Source organism: Barbus barbus, assembly GCF_936440315.1.
Source record: "Barbus barbus genome assembly, chromosome: 2".
Lineage (NCBI taxonomy): Eukaryota > Metazoa > Chordata > Actinopteri > Cypriniformes > Cyprinidae > Barbus > Barbus barbus.
In genome coordinates, this window is record NC_136730.1 from 31,204,071 (window position 1) to 31,224,030 (window position 19,960).

The 19,960-nt window shown below is 36.8% G+C and overlaps 2 protein-coding genes across 3 annotated transcripts in view; one reads left to right on the forward strand and one right to left on the reverse strand.

Moving 5' to 3' along the window:
- Positions 1-2,143, forward strand: part of LOC306878882 (rho GTPase-activating protein 6-like) — a 40,105-nt gene extending 37,962 nt beyond the window's left edge. For both annotated transcript variants that reach the window (XM_079431462.1, XM_079431464.1), the window contains exon 13: positions 26-2,143. In XM_079431462.1, the coding sequence (XP_079287588.1) occupies positions 26-97 (72 nt within the window). In that variant the 3' untranslated portion in view covers positions 98-2,143. The remainder of the gene's footprint in view (positions 1-25) is intronic.
- LOC306878907 (ubiquitin carboxyl-terminal hydrolase 12-like) lies at positions 1,664-18,161 on the reverse strand. Its single transcript, XM_079431499.1, has 9 exons — positions 17,995-18,161; positions 16,091-16,171; positions 15,538-15,751; positions 14,231-14,502; positions 13,028-13,104; positions 12,854-12,937; positions 12,338-12,535; positions 11,077-11,155; positions 1,664-4,469 (listed from the first exon to the last, which is right to left on the reverse strand). The coding sequence occupies exons 1-9, from the start codon at positions 18,040-18,042 to the stop codon at positions 4,368-4,370; spliced, it is 1,155 nt and encodes a 384-aa protein (XP_079287625.1). The 5' UTR covers positions 18,043-18,161; the 3' UTR covers positions 1,664-4,367.
- Positions 18,162-19,960: the final 1,799 nt, after the last annotated feature.

A 19,960-nucleotide genomic window follows, 5' to 3' on the forward strand; every position in this document is an offset into this window, starting at 1 on the left:
AAATGTTGTACATGTTGCTTTTCAGATACCTGTTGTCAGAAGAAGCCCTTCACTGCAAAACTTCTTCAACGACCATTCACAGTCTGAAAAAAATTAAGTGAAATGGAAGATGTTTTTGGAAGAATAAGATATTTTGATATCTTTTAACCACCTTGAGAACATGCTCTGAACTCATGACATCCCTGAGCCACAAGGGGATGATATTTACTGGTTGAAGTTAAATAGATCCTGTCTAAATATTTGAAATGACCTCTATTAAAACTGGACTCTGTTGGGTTGGTTAAAAATCAAGATTTCCTCCAATAAGAATGAAACTGTTCAGAGAGTGAACTGCCATTTCTAGTGGCAGAAAGGACAAAATATCTATTGATTGACTTCTTTGTGCACAACCTGAAGATCAAGGTAGTTTCTCTACTCCTCATTAACTATAAATCATTTTTGACTTTTTTTTTTAATGATTTTATCTAATCATTTTTAAATAATCTTAAAAGTATGTAATCATTTTAAAGGTGCATTCAGTACTACTTTGTCTAGCATTACTTTAAGAGAAGCAACTTAGGTATCACTATTCAGGATTTTTTCCATTATCAAATCTTTCCACCTTCTGAATGCCATAACGCTGCTGATGCTTGCTTTATCATTGTCGGGCTTGTCTCTGCTCTTGAAGCAGGTTAATAAGTATGTCATGTTGCAAATTTCATTCTGTGCATCACTAAACAACACTACACTATTAGAGTAGCTACAGAGGTGGGAGCCAATGAGGCTGAGGATTCTCTCCGTCTTTTCAAAATGGAGAAATACTGAGCTACAGCCAGAAGTGACACACCTGTCATATTGTGTTTTATTAACATCTACACCTACCCCAACTCTAAACAAAACCTTACAATATTGCAAATACAGTAATTACAAGAAAAATACTATAGTAATTGTGTTTTTGATACATACTAGTAAAGTGTATCATACTGTATATATTATAGTATTTACAACACTTTGTTAATGAATGCTACAGCATACTGTAGTATTAACTATAGTGAACTGGTAAACTGTAATAAATACTGTAGTATACTTTAGTTTTTACTACAGTAAACTGTAGTGTATTGCAGTATAATATACCCTATAGTTACAGAAAACTTAGTGCAGTATTGGGTAAAGTAATTTGTTTATATTACTATAGTTGTTATATTACCACAGCAACTATAGAATTACCACAATAAATTACTAAAGTAATTTTCATGTGGCGTAACAAAAATGACACAATATTAATGTGCGCATGTCCAGTGAGCCCAACTGGTGATAGCTGTATCACCCCCCTATATATATATCTGTATAGCCCCCCCCCCACCTTTTAAAATTAGTTCATAAACAAATACACGCACACACACAAAACTTTTTAAATTAACATCAACCTACTGAATGCACCTTGCCATGACGTTTCTAAACAGTGAAACATGAACGTTACTAGAGAGGACCATAATGTTTTTTACTTGGTGCTTGCAAATTATATTTTTGTGAAAATTTTCCTTCTAGAAAGTTGTGACATGATGGTACAAGCTATGACTGCTGCAAACCATATGGGTGCTGCCCAGTTTATTGACATCCTAAAGAAACAGAGACCATATGAACCCCCTGGAGGTGGTTGATGTGTTTTTGTTTGTTTTTATTTGGGACAGGGTGATCCGGTCCCATCTTTCATCCACGCTGTCCACTCCACTCCAAAACCAGATCATTCACCTGGTTTACAATTTGTACATTGCTTTATCGAAAGTGCACTTTTTTCAAGCCCAGTATGGAATAAACGTTATTACAATGTTATGGGAAGGGGCGGATGAAACACAACTAACGTTAGCATGATGTAGCATTAGCTTGTGTTTGTCTTATGTTTTGATGTAGTTTATGTCTGTCTGCTAATGCCAAAACACTCAGGGTGCCATTACTGTGATCAGTGCATTAACTGTTTCTCAAAATTGCAGCATTAATCTGGTAATTCCAACATTATCACCCTTACATTTTTGTTTCATCTCTCTCTTCACATAACACACAACAAACCTGGTGTCCAAATAAGGGACAAATTAGCAAATGTATAAAAATGAGAATGTCAAAAAAGCTAATATAACATTTATAATTACACATAAATAAAATCATGAAATAAAAAAGCCCAAATAAAAGAAATATTCCTTCCCCCGTAACTACTAGAGCACAAGCCAATTTCAAAAATAAAATATCCAGTTAACTCAGCTTGGACAAGCCTTAAATCAACTGTGACGATGACAACACATCTACAAACACTCTTACATAGCACGTGTAAATGTGTAATTTACATGACATGGCACCATACGTCAGTTTATTTCAACATATAGCTCAGTCTACTTAAGACACGCAATGCCAGCAGGTTAACTGACCAGCGAGAAACTTAAACCTCTTTACAGATGTCTTGTTTATAAGACTTTTATACATACTTTATAACAATGTCAAGAGTTGTTATACCCCGCATGCATTGATACCAAGTAGACCTTACAGGATGAATGGAATAATAATCAGCAGCACTGTCAGTTTTGACCCCTCACAGATTAAAGCGCATTTTTGTCAAACCAACAATCAAATAAAACCAGTGTCGTTTACAAAGGAAACCTGAAATGGAAAAAACAAAAAACGACCACTTTTTCAATCTTATACCATGCATTTTAGTCACAAGTAACGGGTTGGGAAAGGAGTCAGGCTAGGCAAATGTGTTTTAAACTCTTTCAAGCAAAACTGGAATATTTTCCTGGTGTAGCTCGCTATATGTGCTTTTCGCCTTACAAGACCTCAAAACCTAATCTTCTGGGTGCGTTTATTTTTTGCCTATAAATCCTGACTAATTGCAGGGTGGTCTAGTTGTCTTGTAAATATTTACTAGCTACGAGTGAACCGGGAGAAATGGCTCATCCTTCTGGCCGTGCAACATCACAAACTAACAATCCTTTACGGAGTCCCCTTAACCAATCTAACTATTACTAAACCAAGTCACAGCTTAAACCTGACACTTGACACAGACAGATCTAAGACTGCACTTCGGCATTGGCTGTGCTTCACTTCCCATTTAGGTCTATACGGAGTTAAAATGTTATTAATTAAGAGGGCAGAGGAGACGATAGAGATCTAGAGAAGAGTTACTGAGATTAAACAGAATAGAAGCAGCTAAATGAAACAGGAGACTTTATAATGGAGTGCAGAGCCATATTATGTCTGAATTACCCAACATTTCTTCCGTTTAATGGCTAAACTGAATGAGTCCACATTCATTTCAGACAATCTCACAGCGCCACAGTGTTAATGAAACATGACTGGAAATGTGTGCAGCTTTTGGTTTCAATACGATAGGCATTTATGAGCTTTAACTTATATTCAGAATAATATAAAGCCCTATATTTCTAACTCCATCCGTTATGTTTTACAGTTAGCGCACTATTAAGTGTGTACTATATGACACAATCAAGCTGTACACTCACTTGCAGTGCACAAGAACTGGCAGAATGTTTTACATTCATTGAATACTGAAAGAGCATTCTTAAGCCAAGCTTCATCCATTAAACAAGCACTACTCTGATATCCACAATCCTCTCTGCTTAAAAGAGCAGAGCACCCATCAATCCACAGGCCCTACATGAAATCACTGGTCAAGTTCTCGACACAAAAAAGCTCATCCCCTTCTAGCGAATTTAAACCTGGTCAGGTTTATCATTCAGGTGGAGCAGCTCTACTACAATGACAACATGAGCTACTGGTTCTGCATATAACACAATTATAACTAGCTGGTTAACACAGATGTAGCATGATGGGTCACGTTTGACATTGCAGATGAACATCTGAGGGTGAAGAACCATCGTGTGGCGTTCTGGACTGATCGTGACATTGTGCCATAACATAAATCATGACACACCACCTAGTGAATGTGAAGTGGACCAGATTATCCAAATGAACCTTGTTACTGTGTGTGGTGGGGAAAAAAAAAAAAGTTTGTACAGTGTCCACTCTCAGGCCATCAAGACGTATGTGTAGCTCATTTCACATGTGTATATGTGCGTTTTTTGTGTGTGCCGAGCAACACAAAGCAGGCGAGTGAGAGGACGGCGAACCAGACGGCGATTACTTCTGCCTGGTGATTACTGTGCTGTGTCCAGGTCACTTTGGCATCAACTGCTCCTGTCTGGGACCTGATTGATGCTCCAGTGCAAAGCTCCACTGATAAGCCTGGATGAAAAGGGACTTGACTGAGAGGGGATGGAGCAGGGGGCCGAGCTGTGTCAACAAAGCCCAAGCCTCCCTATCTGCCTGATCCGGTCTCTCACAAATCACACCATCCCATTCTGTCAGTCACTCCTGCCGTCTCAGTCTCTAGACTGGTAGAAGAGTATATACCCGGACTCAGAGTTTTTGGAGATGTCCGATGTCAGACCGTAGAATTCCTCAATCGCTTGGGCGTCTATTTTCTGTGGGGACCAAAAAAAAGAAAGAAATACATAACTGGATATTAAGGAAAATCACAAGTGGATCACAAGCAAAGGTTTCAGTGAATGGATTTTCAATGAAGGGACAGAGATCTCAGATTTTTTTTTTCCTTTGAGTTGCAAAGATTAGGAAAAGACTGATTTGGAACAACATGAGTAACAGGATATTTCAACTAGGGACGCATGAGATTATTGGAACATTATGAAATTTGGGCGATAAAGGCTTATAAATGTAAACATAGGCATCAGCAGATTTTTAAATATTATGCCGATAAGACCACGTCAACATTTTCAATGTTTTGGATAGCTGCATTTTAATTTGTACATGCAGAATCCGGTGCGGCAGCCACCCTTGGGTCATAATGCCCGTCCGGTAAGGCGTTTTATTTACTTAGTTACAACACAAACTAAATGTGAAAATGAACATACTGTACAACAGCTAGAAGAAGAAACAATCAAGTTTGCTGAACTGAAACTGATGCTTCAAGGTCTCGGGTGTTTTTTTAGATACTTCTACTTTCTCTGTTCTCTTCTTTAAAAGAAGTAGTACTTCAGAAAATTATTTCACCTCTTTGAAAGTTTTATTTATTTTATTTACTTTACTTATATTACTGTTGGCCGACTTATAATAGAATAAAAGTAAAATACACAAATAATATTAAGATACTTGTTTGTGAATAAATAAAGCAGTAATTGATGTAATAAAATTATGAGTCTGTTTTGATTTAAAGGTCAAAAGCTATTGCTTACATGAATAGAATAAAATCACAAACATGACACTTGTAAATTAAATTAATTTATAGGTATGTATATATTTTTTTCAAAAATACTTTTTTTTTTTATATAGAATTTTTACAGTTCTTTTGCTTAAGGCCTTATCTATTACAATTAAATCCACAAACAAAATGTTAAGGTTTCAACTGCATTTGTCTTGGGAAAAAAACAGCAGAGATTGATTTTATTATTGTATTTTCAAATCTTTCAATGTACTCCTATTAAAAAAAAAATTAAATTAAAAATAATTTGTTTTAATTTGTAAAAATAATTTTGTCATTTCTGCACAGGAGAGATTTGGTGTCGTTTCGAAACAAAAGGAAATATATATTGGTATTGGCATCGGTTATCGGCAAAATGATTTGAAAAAATATCGGCATATCAGATATCGGCAAAAATCTAATATCATGCATCACAAATTTCAACCAAAAATGAATATTCTATCATTTACTTGCTCTCATGTAATTCCTAACCTATTTTGTAGATATTTTGGAAAATGTATTTTATTTTTATTAATATTTAATTAATTATTAATACTAATAATATTTAACTGATTCATTTGTTTCACAAAGGAAGGAAAGTCAAACAGGTTTGGATGCCTTCAAATGAAGCATGAGATATCTGTTCAATTAGCAACACTGAACATAATTGCAATCTATTTGAGAATCACAACAGGTTAGAACAAAACAACACCAGCTCAAGCAATAACCAAAAAGTCTGCATGGTGTCACTAGTGATGCAGAAATTACACAATTCACCTTTAAATAAATAAATGGAACATTTCTTTGTCCAGAAAGTTCTTATGTTTCTTTTTCCAGATGTGCAATTCGGAAGACATCAGATAATGAAAAAAACAGATAAAGAAAATCTGACTTTAGAGTGCAACAGAGCTAAGCACTGCTCCATAAGCCCTCTGCCTCCAACATCCTGTGTCTTACACCACCACTGTGCTTGGTATTTATAAAAGACTGCCGTTTCCCCATGTTTATGGTATGAGAACCACTTCATGTTCCGAGAAGCATCTGAGAGTTTGTGTTCAAAACATGCGTGTAAATATTTGTCAAGGTTCCAGTGTAGCAGAGCGGAAATCACATCTGTGTGTCAAAACCAAATGGATTTTACTATAAATGTGCACGCAGGTGATGGAAAATCTGTCTCAATGTCGATTCAAGGTACGCTTTTAGGCTAGTAGTGTAAAAGACACCTAAACAATCAAGTGTCATGAGAATGTAATGGAAAAATGGTGTTGGATCACAATACATATAGCACTCTGTTCAACAAAAATAGCTCTTTAAGACAAGAAGACAAACTTCTGTGTTTGAAAAAATCAAGAGAAACTTGTCAAATGAATAAAAGAATCTTGGTCTCATTAATGCGTCGCTATGCCAATAATTCATTCAGAGAACTCAAAAGTATTTGGGTCAATGCAATGCGTAATTTGTAAATTTCGAGGTCCCGGAACAAAGCGGGGTGATGGATCCGGCATGTGATTAGAGGAGGGAGAGGTAACGGCGCATTCAGCCGATCACATTGGTGGACAAGTTTAAGTGATTAACAGCCTGCATCTGATGGTTTTATTAGGATTCGCACATGAAAAACCTGAAAAAGCCATGACATTTTGAAACGACAATTTCCTATATAGGCTACTAAAAAATAATGGAATTTTATTTCACAAATCTCTGTAATAGAGTTATAATTAATCCTGTCTAGAATTTCGTGGGGGATTGTGTGTATATATCACAGTTTTACTCATCCCCGCAGCTTTCAAGTTGTTGGTGTGGCTAGGGTCCCAAATTAGATGCTCGGGCCCTAGACCGGCCCGTGTCCGAGAGCTTGACAGAATTACCAGCCCGAGTCCGACCCGAGCCCGTCTTTTTCCCCCTTCTCCCAAATCATATTATACTGTTTCAGCTATTAAAGTAGTTCAGTTTTGTATGTAATGGCAAAGTGATTATATTTCGTTTTGATTGTTAATTAAGTTTATTATATAGAAAAACGTTTGGAGCATTTTTTTGTTCGTTAAATACGTTTTTAAAGTAACGACCAAGCGGCCAGCGGCAGACCGGCAGGCTGATCATAGCCATGTTTGATCAATTTAGCCTTCTCAAATCATCATGACTTGCCTAAAATAAAATCTATAGATATACCAAAACAGTTCAAGCATATAACAATGCTGGTCTGGAGGGGAAGTCATGGCCTAATGGTTAGAGAGTCGGACTCGTAATCCAAAGGTTGCGGGTTCGAGTCTCGGGCCGACAGGGATTGTAGGTGGGGGGAGTGAATGTCCAGCGCTCTCTCCACCCTCAATACCACGACTGAGGTGCCCTTGAGCAAGGCACCGAACCCCCAACTGCTCCCCGGGCGCCGCAGCATAAATGGTTGCCCATTGCTCCGGGTGTGTGTTCACGGTGTGTGTGTGTTCACTGCTGTGTGTGTGCATGTTGGATGGGTTAAATGCAGAGCACGAATTCCGAGTATGGGTCACCATACTTGGCAGTATGTCACGTCACTTCATCTGTAGTTTGTGCGGAGATTGGAAGTTAAAGCGCAGGACATGGAGGCACCAGCGCAATCAATTGCATTTTTTTCAATGGAAACAACTTACGCCGTAATTTTTGCTCATAAGAGTAATACATCATTCGGACAGTAAAGGGTCTACTTTAATTTGTGTGCACTCACAATATCAACAAAACTTTTTATAAAATAAGGAAAACAATGATGTGCTTTCTGCCGTCTCGTCTTGAACAGGAGCGCTTCACAAAAATGAACCGAAAGTCAGCGAATACATGCCTCAAAACTTTAAATTACTACTTAACGAAATAAATCTAATCGAAAACAAAAACTCTTTCATTATAATCATAATCAGGATGACACAGACACTAGTTTATTAGTAAATAATTCAAATATCTCCTTACTATTTCCCCCCGACACATTCATGGTAATTACTTTTGCTGGGGCTTTGCAGCAAGCTTCAGCCTATTGCGTGCATTTGAAGGCAGAACTCTTCATCTGTGCTGACAGCTCTCTGCTGCTGCGGGACACTAAACACCGTCTCTTGTCAGTCGCGGCACGGTCTCGTGTTGTTTCCACTAGCGCTGCAATTTTTTTCATCACTAATTGATGGATATCTAAAATATAAAAATAAGGAGAAGCCTAAAACAGGCCCGAGGCCTGGCCCCCGTCTGAACTATGACGTGAAAATTGTCCCTAAGCCCGGCCCTAGCGTTCCCCTCGGTAGAAATCACGTTTCCCCCTCGGTTCAGGTGTAGAGCCTGCGAAGGTGCGCGCAGCGGACTGAGTGCAATGGAGAATTTGGTTTTCAAACTAAAGTAAAAGACCGCTTCTTAAAACAGAGAAGGTTAAAATGTTGATATTCTTGTAGATAAAAAAAAAATGTCCTGTTAGCGACAGCCAGTTTAGTTTTACTTTTCTTTTTGTTTTCGTTTTGAAAAGCTTGTTATCTTTGCTGTTTACCTCACATTATGCTATAGAGGCTTTCCTTATTCCTTTTTGTTAATAAATGTTAAGTAAGCTAGTTTATCATTGTAACCTACTGTTTTATTGTTTTTGTGCTTTTTAATTAAGAATAACAATGAATCCATCTTTTGTTTTAGTCTTAAAAAGTGAAAGGTGTATAGATACAAGCAAAACAGACAATTATCTTTTCTTGTAAAACGTGACACCAAGATCGTGAATTTGAAAAAAAAAAAAAATAATAATAATTTATGTTTTTTTTTTTTAAACCACATTATGTGCTTGTGCGACAATCTGAGAAAGTTAGTTGCAAAAGTGCGACCAGTGGGAAGAATGAGTCTAAAACCCTGTATGGGTAAATAAAGCCACACAAACTAGCAGATTAAAATCAGTCATTTGAAAACAGCATGAGTGATTCAGCTGGAGCGCGTCTTCTCTCTTTCACTCTCTCAAAGCGGCTTCACATCAGCGCATCTCGTCTGCAATATATACGAGCTGTTGCACGCTGTCGCTGCTCCAAGGCTTGCATTTCAGGACAGATGTCAAAATTGTCACTTGCTTAATCGGGTCATTGTTGCATCGTCACAAAAATGTGTAATTTGCATGTCTTTTTAGCCAAACTGGCGCGCTCCAGAGGCGGTTTCAAGGCTGAGCGCTCACAGTCACATCCAAAGCCGCCTAGCGAGTATCATATTGAGTTATTTTTCGTAGTTTGTTGTTGAGTTTAAGTGGCAAAATACACACAAAATTACGCAAAAATGGCCGTCCTGGCCAGTATCCAGGTTTTTTCTTAAGTAAATGTGAACAGCTGAGAAAGAAAACGCATGTGTATAGGCTATGGATCCGTGCATTATGTCTTGTGAGAGCAGAGCAGTTCACATCTCGCGTCTTTTGTGTGCTCAAGTTTTTTATTTCAAATGTAGATGTGCCGCAAGCGTGGCCATTATTGAGGATTTTTCATATTATGCACATTATAGGTCAGCACAAACGTCTTTCATTGGCGCATGAGGAGGGGGATCCAACAAAATGAGGTGCCGGATCGGATTTCGGAGGTGCCAGATCCGGATCCGGCTTGTTCTGGCACAAATTAAGCCCTGGGTCAATGTGAGGACATCTCCAAACAAGCACTTAGTGAAGCATAAGCAGCAGCTGCAAATCATCTGACAGGGGAGGTTAATACATGTGCTACTGTTCAGTTCTAGACTTCCAGATACCTTAGGCTGCAAATCATACATTTATCGCGAGACAACACAAACTACAGTTGTGGTCAGAATTATTGGAACCCTTGGTAAATATGATCAAAGAAGACTGTGAAAATTAACCTGCTTTGTTAATCCTTTTTACTTACTTTACTTTACTTTTGTCATTTAGCAGACGCTTTTGTCCAAAGCGACTTACAAATAAGAAAAAGTAACTAAAACTAAAAAGTTACAACTCTATAAATACTATCTACCCACATATTTAAGAAAATAAAGAAATTAAATAAAATTAACACATGCATATAACAACAACATTTCAATAATAAACATATCAATGAAAAAATTAAATAAAAAGCTACTACTATCCCTTGCCGGTGTCCCTGCCCGGTGGAGTCGCACGGTAGAGTCGATGGTCTTTACACTCTTTACTTTTTTACTTTTGTCATTTAGCAGACGCTTTTGTCCAAAGCGACTTACAAATAAGAAAAAGTAACTAAAACTAAAAAGTTACAACTCTATAAATACTATCTACCCACATATTTAAGAAAATAAAGAAATTAACACAAGAAATTGTGTCCAACGCGTGTTTGAGAAAAACATTTATTTCATAATGATATTTCCCCCCATTTTAAATTCTTATTATCCAATGAAAGGTTAGCTTTTTGTGAATTTTTTAAATAAAAGATCAAAAGGATTAACAAAGCAGGTTAATTTTCACAGTCTTCTTTGATCATATTTACCAAGGGTTCCAATAATTCTGACCACAACTGTAAATGTGAAAATGAACAGTGTACAACAGCTAGAAGAAGAAACAATCAAGTTTGCTGAACTGAAACTGATGCTTCAAGGTCTCGGGCGTTTTTTTAGGTACTTCTACTTTCTCTGTTCTCTTCTTTAAAAGTAGTAGTACTTCAGAAAATTATTTCACCTCTTTGAAACAAAGAATAAGCAGGTGCACAATCACTGAAGTCAATGGGCCAATAATATTATTGAGTAAAATAACGTACATAATCTTTTTATTTTGGGTTTTTATTTTTTCTCTTACTTTCTACTGACTGCATGTTACAGATTTGTTGTATGAAAACCTGGAATACAGGAATACATTATCAATTAAGTAGAGCAATCATTACACTCAGACTTACCTCTACAATGTCATCATCAAACAGAAGCCAGAAGCCATGACTCTTCACTATAGTAATATAATGACCTCGATTTGGACCACTACAAAAAAGAAAACATAAGAAGATATGATGAGCAGAAACAAATGACAATCCACAGCATTATGAACAGAAGAGAAGGACATCTGTGTCACCAGAGAGAAGATTTTTGTTTCAGTGGAAGATCGATTTATGGAGGAAAAAAAATGCACTTAAAAAAAAAAAAACATACATACATACATACATACATACATACATATATATATATATATATATATATATATATGCGCTTATATAATTCATTCATAATAAGATGCATTTAAGAAAATAGTACATTTTCATTTCATGCCTACTTTAAACATTACCACACAGACGATGTACTGTGCTCTTAACTTAATACACAATCCTTCATCAAGATAATAAACACTGATGGTAACTCAAAAATAAAGTTGGCTGAAAATTTACTTTGGAAAAAAATTTACTAGGGCAGATGCAAATGAGTTTATATCTTCTTCATCAAAACAGATTTGAAGAAATCTCATCAATGAATCCTCTGCAGTGAATGGGTGCCGTCAAGCAGCTGATGAACGCAGAACAATAATCTACATGACTCCAATTAATGTCTTCTTAAGAGGAAAGCTGTGTGTTTATAACAAAGTCATCAAGATTATTTTTTAAACTTCAAACTGTTGCTTTTGGCTAAAATATGAGTACTCTATCCGTATTGCTGCATTCTCCAGTGAAAAAAGAAATCTTGTCTGAATCAGGAGAGAGATATGCACAAATCAGGTAACGTTTACCAGAGAAAGCAGTCTAAAACAGTTCTAAACAAATATGTCTGTGCATTTTGATGTGAGAGGACAACAAGTGATGGACTTTTTCACTGGAGGAAGTGTTATTATGGATTATCGACTGGTATTTTGATCAGAAGCGATGGTTTAATAAAACGCCTGAATGATGGATTTGTTTCTTACAAACATATAGCTTTTCAGTTTATCGAGACGTGGATTATTGTGATGCTTTTATCAGCAGTTTAAACTCTCATTCTGATGGCTCTGATTTCTCCATTCACTGCAGAGGATACATTGGTGAGCAAGGGATGTAATGCTAAGTATCTCCAAATCTGCTCCCATGAAGAAACAAACTCATCTATATCTTCGATGGCCTGAAGAGGAGTACATTTTCAGCAAATTTTCATTTTTGGGTGAACTATTCCTTTGAACTGATTGTCACGTCAGAAACCTACCTCCCACAGTGCACCACTACAGCCACCAGGTCGTACAATCGATCAGGGTTGGTAGCATCACCCGAGGTGTTAAAGAGCCTCAGCTCGAGAGGGAAGACTACACGATAAGAGAGCTTGGTGTAGCGATGAAGCTGGTCCATATACTTAAAGCGCTTTAGGTGCAGGGCAAGGATCATAGGTAATTTCTTCACCCGCATCCTGTAAGGAAGAAGAGAGACAGGATCAATTTTAACTTGAAATTCCATCTCTATTCTCAGACGGCACGTTATTGGCCAACTTCCTGAGCAACTGTAATTGTTAAATGCTCCAGGATTAAAATCTCTCTCTTGGTGCACAGAACCAACACACTAATGCATTGAGTACAACACCAAGATGCATTCAGGAAGCAAGGAAATGCTACATAGACAGGGGGCGGTCCATAGCATCAGGCTTACATTGGTTGATGTGAGTATCACAGCAAATGCGCCTCCGGAAGAAGAATAATTTCAGCCATGCCAGTCTGTTGGAACTACATACCTTTTCTGAGCCTCCTGTTTACTTCTGCATTGCTCACAGTAGTACTTGCATTCACTACATAAGGTCTCTGTGTTGCTGAAACCCCTTTTAATGCAGAGAAAACACGTTATCTTTCCAATAAAAAAAGGATATGCACCAACAGCACATTTGTTGCAGTTACATTTGTGGCTTTACCTAAGACAGTGTGTGATGGAGGTATTCTGCTCCACGTCCACTGAAAGGTCTAGAAAATCTTCGTCTTTACTGCTCACCTGGGGAAAAAGAGGACAGATTGTATGACGGGAAATCCTAAGACTACATATTATCAAAATCAGCTAGTTGGTGGCTTGTCTGAACGAATAGTCTCTCTCCAAAAACAGCTAGGCTGTGTCCCAAATGCAACCATAGGCCCTTGTTGTCCTCCTCTGTGTCTACACTTCAATCCCGTCATATCAAACTGTAGAGTAGCAGCATGCAGCTGAATACGCATTAACTCAAATCAGTATATCAAAGGTGTGTAATGGCAAAAAAAAGGGCACTCATGAGCAGCCTTCAAAATCAAATGAAAAATGAGTTTACATGTCTACTAGACCTTAAGTTTAATAAATTAATATTATTTTTATAATTTGTTTTATTAAATAAACGTTTGTTTTTAATGAGTGAAGCACAGCACTGTGTTCTTTTATGCAACAAAAGAAAAGCCTGAATCGTTCCCCATGGCTTCCGCCAAAATAAAAGCTTTGATGGTTTAACATTTGAAAGACATCTATAAATATTAGTATTGTCACTTTACAGTTATAATGTAAAATAAAATGGCTATTACATAATTTTTCATAAATACTTCATGTAAAAAAAATCCAAGTCAAATATTACAAAAGTAATATTTCATACTTCCTTTTACATTTTATTTGCCTCTACTAGTAATTTATATAATTTTAGTCTACATAATAATAATAATATATATATAGTAATAACTTAATAAACATTAATATATAGATCACAAAATTTTGGGACTATTTGTGCAGGCCTACAAACAAGTACAGCAAACCTAAAGCTTTTTATAAAACTATTATAAAAAAAATAATAGCCTAATAATAATAAATCACATTTTAAAATCACAATGGCATTTTTTTTTATCACAACACACCCCTATATCTCAGATCAGCTAAAACAGTTATTAACACATTCCGCAATCAAAACATTTAACAGACTTCTTTTCGCAGTGAAACACTGTTGAAAACTGTCCTCCCATCACATTCATACAATCCCCCAGATGCTGATTAGTCAAAGCCAAAGTGACAAAAACACACTCCTAAAAACTCACTCATCCCATATCTCATTAATAAAAACAAGAGCTCTTTAGGGAACTTATGACTCACTCCACCTCCTCTGACTCACCGCTTCACAGTTCAGGCACCGTGTCTCATTGGTCAGTGTGCCTTGGAAGATCTCGTGCACCCATGTCTGCTGGGTCTTTTCCTCCGCTTCCCCCTCTCCTGTGCTGCTACCGCTTCCACCTCCTCCTCCACTTCCACTTCCACCATTCTGTACTACCTTTCCATTCTGCTGTCTCTCGTGGCTCTTTTCCTCCTGTAGCAGGTCTGCAATGGTGTTGAGCAAGTAGTTGAGGAATTCGTGTGCATCTTGCTGCATGTAGTTGTCAAACAGCTCTGTATGTAAAAAAAAAAGAAGAAGTGTTGATAGCATGAGGTCTAATATAGAAGTCTAATATAGAAAGTCTAATATAGAAACAGTAGAAATGAACAATGAAAAAAATGATTAATGCATTTCAATCGCATACGCAGTGTTTCCTGCATAGCTATTCAGCAGTGCAGATGAATCTTCTGCACCATGGTAAAAGAAATGACATTTTTACGTCAGTTCCTAATTTGCATTCAAAGCTAAATTATACAACAAAAATAAATTGTGTTGTCTTTGCTGGCTACATGCTGCATGAGCAGTATCTGGTACATGACAAATGACTCTTATAAGCTGGTCTGTTATTATTTTAATCAATGTAATAACTGAATCCATAAGAGCAGTTGCTGTATAGCTATCAAACTCACTTAATTGTGACAATGGTAACATAACTTCACATCTGACTTGAAACAGACTAGCCATTCATGCTACACATTCACAACAGATCTAATTAAAACAGCATTGTGAAATATTATTACAGTTTCAAAACCTTATTATTGGCATATTTGTTTTATTCCCGTGATGGCAAAGCTGAATTTTCAGGAGGCATTACTCCAGTCAGTCTCACATGATCCTTCAGAAATCATCCTAATAAAAATGTTTTATTACCAATGTTTAAAACAGTTGTACTGCTTAATATTTTTGTTGAAACCAAGATTTCTCATAAAAATAAAGTTCAAAAGAACTTTAGAAGTCTTTTGTAACATTATAAACATCTTTAGTGTCACTTTTTTATCAATTTAAGGCATATTTGCTAAATTAAAGTATTAATTAACAAAAAAAATACTAACCCCAAACTTTTGGTAGTGTATCTACACAACATCTTAATATCCATGTTTACATTCAGAATGTTTACAAAAATATTAGAACAGGCATATTATCTGTATAGCAACATTTCACAGATCTTCAAGCACCAGCATAATATTCCCACTACCCCACATCAACAACCCCTCTCTCGTTAATCAGTCAGTCAAATTGCTTACTGTAGGACCAGAATCTTTTCTCACCATTTTCCTTCCTCAGCCTGGAGATGAACTTCTTTGGTGGAATGACTCCCACTTTCTTCTTCTGGGTTGCAATGCTGTTGAAGAGGTCAGCCAGGCAGGTGAGCAGGCTCTCTTTCCGTCGCGGCTGGATCTTATAGGCCAGCACTTTCTCCCGGAAGGGCCGGCAAAAGTACAGTGCCTGCAGCACTGAGTTACAGTAGCAGGTGTTGCCAAACTGAGCGACCAGATTGCAATTGGAGAAAGAACAGATCAAAGATTGATGAAGGATATGGGATGACATACATGCACATATAATGTGTGTCATATCTGCAATTAATGTCTCTAAGAAGGAAAGCAAACCATTGTTGTATATATGGAGTGGATATATGGATATATGGAGATTTACTATATATTTTGCTGCCTTTTATGCATGCTTGCCAAATCTGCCATTAAGTGATGACATAAGCACATTAAATAAAAAAAAAACCATGTGCTTTAAAATTCTAAAGTGATATGGCAAACTCATCTTCTATTTATAGCACATTCACTGACAAAGACAATAATGTAAACTTACATTGACCAGCCCAAAGTAGTGTTCATTAACAGGGAACTGTTCCGGTCCGATCTCCTTTTCCAAAGCAGAGGCATTGGCGCCCTACAGGGAACAGCCACAATGGTTATCTTTGCTCATGGGTCTCAATAATACAAGTGACCAGGAACACCCTGGACCTATTGGAGACTAACATTAACATCCTGTTTGTGAAGAAGGATGCCAGACTTGGTATTAACAGGATACAGTTGCTGGGCAAGTGCACCCACTCTGTTTCACCAGGGGAGAACTTCAAGGCAGAGCTATAAGTGGTATCAGTAATGCTGAAGTATAATGCATGAGTTCTCAGATGTTAAAAGGCCTAAGTCGGTGGTTCTCAAGCTTTTTCCCCCGAAAGCCACCCCACTGTCCAGCTCTTTATTCAAAGACCCACTTCCAGGCATACAGGAGGAGATATTTCTGTTATTTCTGCTGTAGTTATGATAAAGTTACTGTTTTCTTTCTTTTTTTAAACAGAAACTGGGAGCATAAAAATATTAAATTACAGTTTTTATTGTTTTAGCATTTAAATTTAGAGTTTTGCTATTTCAAAAGTACTCATAATAATTCAGTATTCAAATACTTAAATACTGTAAATACAGTTTCTGGAAAGATGAATCATCAGGGATCTGATTCAGCATGACTTAGGTTAATCTGTTGAAAATGTAACTTTACATATGAAGAGTTCATTTGCAAAAACAGATAACTCAGTTTTTAACCATTTTCAAAAATCATGTTTTTTTTCACTGTGCATTCGAATTAATTTCAATCAAACTGCATTTGGGTTATTTTAATCAAGTAAAAATAACTGAAATAATACAGCTAATTAACACAATAAAAACACGATAACAATAAAAAACATGATTTTTGAAAATTAAAACAAAAAACAAATAAACTTTTCATATAATGTCAAACCCAAGACTTGATGACCTTGATCCTAAGGCATAATGTATCAATACATTTTTCTCAATTTATGAACAGCAATTTTTTTTTTTTACATAACTCATAGCTCTTTTACAGAGTACATACTGGCACCCTGAGGTGGCTAAGCGAAATCAACAAGATGTAAATCCATGTGTCTTATCTCTATAACTGGTTATCAGTAACTGCTGGTAAATAAGGAAGTAGCCACATAAATATCTTGCTATAGAAAGGATTCAATGATTGATACGAATTAAATCTCAAACTCGAGGCAGAAGCTGTGCTATAACAGGTCTCCCAGTACCTACCCAAATAAATAACATTTTAAATTCCAACATTACTATGTACACAGCGAATCCTCAATTTTATGTACGTTGCAAGTCTGATCTACTGTGAATGTTCTCGTGTGACAGTTTAAGAAAACCCTTTCAGCACTACAAAGACACTGAGCTCATTGAATCGGTTTTTAGTTGTGTCCTTCAAATAATGTTAAAACAACAGCAGCAGCAGCAGCAGCAGGAACTGTAGTCTCGTGCATGACCTCGCCTGTTACCCTGTCCACCCTTCCTCTTTACAAAACACTCGTAAACATACATAACGTTATAGTATCCACATGACAGATATTATCTGATGATAAATAAAGCTGAGCCGTCCGGCTAATCAAACATGGGCATTATTTGTGTGTCGCTCGCTAATAAGCTAAGCTATAACGTTACATTTGACCCTTGAACAGAAAAGCAAATTATCTGCCAAAAATGCTATAAAGTCCGTTTAACCACATCTCCAAACGTCTACTGCGTCTATAAACCCGGACAGAGAGGTGTGCAAACTTTTTGTGGCTGTGCTGCCATGTCATGACACGGTTGTTTATCTCTTAACTGTTGAGCTAGCCATGCTAGCAAGCTAATCCAAACACAGGTAAGACGCATCGGACGGGACAACGCTCACTTATGCGAGGAAAAACTCACCATCGTACAAATCGAGGCGATCTTTCGGACTGTCATCAGTATTTCCATCCGTCTGCCGCCATATTGGACCGAACCCCTATTTAAAACTGTGACAGCCGCCCAGGCTGAAGTTCCGGTGAATCCTTCAGTCGGTCCAGCTCGCGGCTGAATGAGGGAGTGTCGCCTCGCGCGCTGTAGCCTAGCAGCTGCGCAGTACACAACATCACCAAACCTACCACCACATCAACTTTATTTTCAACATAGTTCACAAATACTGAGAAATTATAAAGCACGGAACAGACAAGAAAGGATATGCAAATGTTAACGTCAATTAGGTAAATACATTTAGACTATGATTACATGTCTTATCACATGAACATAAAAATAGCCTAAAGTATATAATATTAGTGCGAATTGGCAAAACGAAAATAAGCGTGAAACATTTTATCATCATTTCTAAATATCTATAAAGAAAGAAAGAAAGAAAGAAACGTGAAGATCTTTTTGTTTTGTTTTGAAAACTAATACATTTTGTCAGTAACCATTCAAAAAATAAGTGACATTTTAAATAAGGATATAAATTAATACTTGTATTTCACGCATATTGTAACAAAGGTGAATTATGGATACTATTTGTAAAAAGGAATACCCCCGAGTTACATTATCACATTTTTATGTTTTCATGTTTTATGGCGAAGGCTTACCGTATGAATATTAATTAGGTAATGCTGACGCTACTTGGTAACCTTCCTATCACGTGGTCTATTTAATATTCATGAGTCCAATCTTCTTCATAGTAAGATTCGTATGAACCCATCCTTCTCCTTCTCTGGTTCCTCTAACGACCGCAGAGTCATCTGTACACCCCGGACGAGCTGTTGCTTTTGACCGATGTATGTTTTATAGATTAGCGGGAACTTGGACAAGGAGGAGAAGACGACAATGAGACGACCTTAGAGGTCACTCTGGCTCTCGGCTATTTCCGTGCTGTCTTTCCATCTACAAACACACACACACACACACACACACACACACATGTTGGTTTTTGTGGTTTATGGGGACTGTCCATATAATGGTTTTTATACTGAACATGTGTGCTATTGCCCTACACCAACCCTACACCTAAACTTAGCCCTCACAGGAGACTTTGTGCATTTTTAGATTTTCAAAAAAACACCATTTAGTATGTTTTTTAAGCCTTTTGAATTACGGGGACATAGGCAGTGTCCTCATAAACCACCTTCATATTGTAATACCTCTGTCATACCCATGTCATTATACAACTTTGTGTCCTCATAAACCACATAAACATGCACACACACACACACACACACACACAAATCTCACCACAAATATTAACTCTGGTGCACAGCTGTTTGGAGGAATGTTATCTCTTGCTATAAAGTTCTACAGTTTAGGCAAAATGTGTGATTTTAATTCTTTGTGCAATTGACAATTGATGAAATAAATAGCCTAGTAAAAACATTCTGTTAATTATTAATAGAATCAGAAGGATTACTAAACAACTAAATAGACTAGTTAATTTAGCTTATTATAATAGCTATCATTCTTGGTGTAAATGGAAATTTTGACGTGGGTTTATATATTATTTTCCACGCAATGCTTTCAGTTACCACAAATGCAGCAATGTTAAATCAGCTAGCAGTATTTGCGTTAGGAGGTAACAGCTCTAGCGCTTATCGACACTATAGTGCTTCGAAAAAAGTCATTAAATAGTTAATAGCAGCATAATTAAAAAGTTATTCAACAAATACGCATGTTCTTTTCGATATGCACGCTTATTAATATATAGGCCTATATGCACTTTTAATGCATAAACATTGTCAACCGTTTTATTAATATAAATATAATACACACGTTTAACATATCACATTCAAATCTTATCAAATGAATTTGGGTCTGAGTGAGCTGGTTTATTCACGCCCCTCTCCAGCTTGTCCGCTTTTTTTCTTTTTTTTTTTTTTTT

Bases quoted from the DNA above. Each gene is read 5' to 3' on its own strand.
- LOC306878907 (XM_079431499.1), bottom strand. From the start codon at position 18,042: ATGGAAATACTGATGACAGTCCGAAAGATCGCCTCGATTTGTACGATG. The intron at 12,536-12,853 runs GTATGTAGTTCC...TCTTCCTTACAG, and splicing joins AAACAGGAGGCTCAGAAAAG to GATGCGGGTGAAGAAATTAC. The intron at 11,156-12,337 runs GTAGGTTTCTGA...TCTTTTTTGTAG, and splicing joins GTAGTGGTGCACTGTGGGAG to TGGTCCAAATCGAGGTCATT.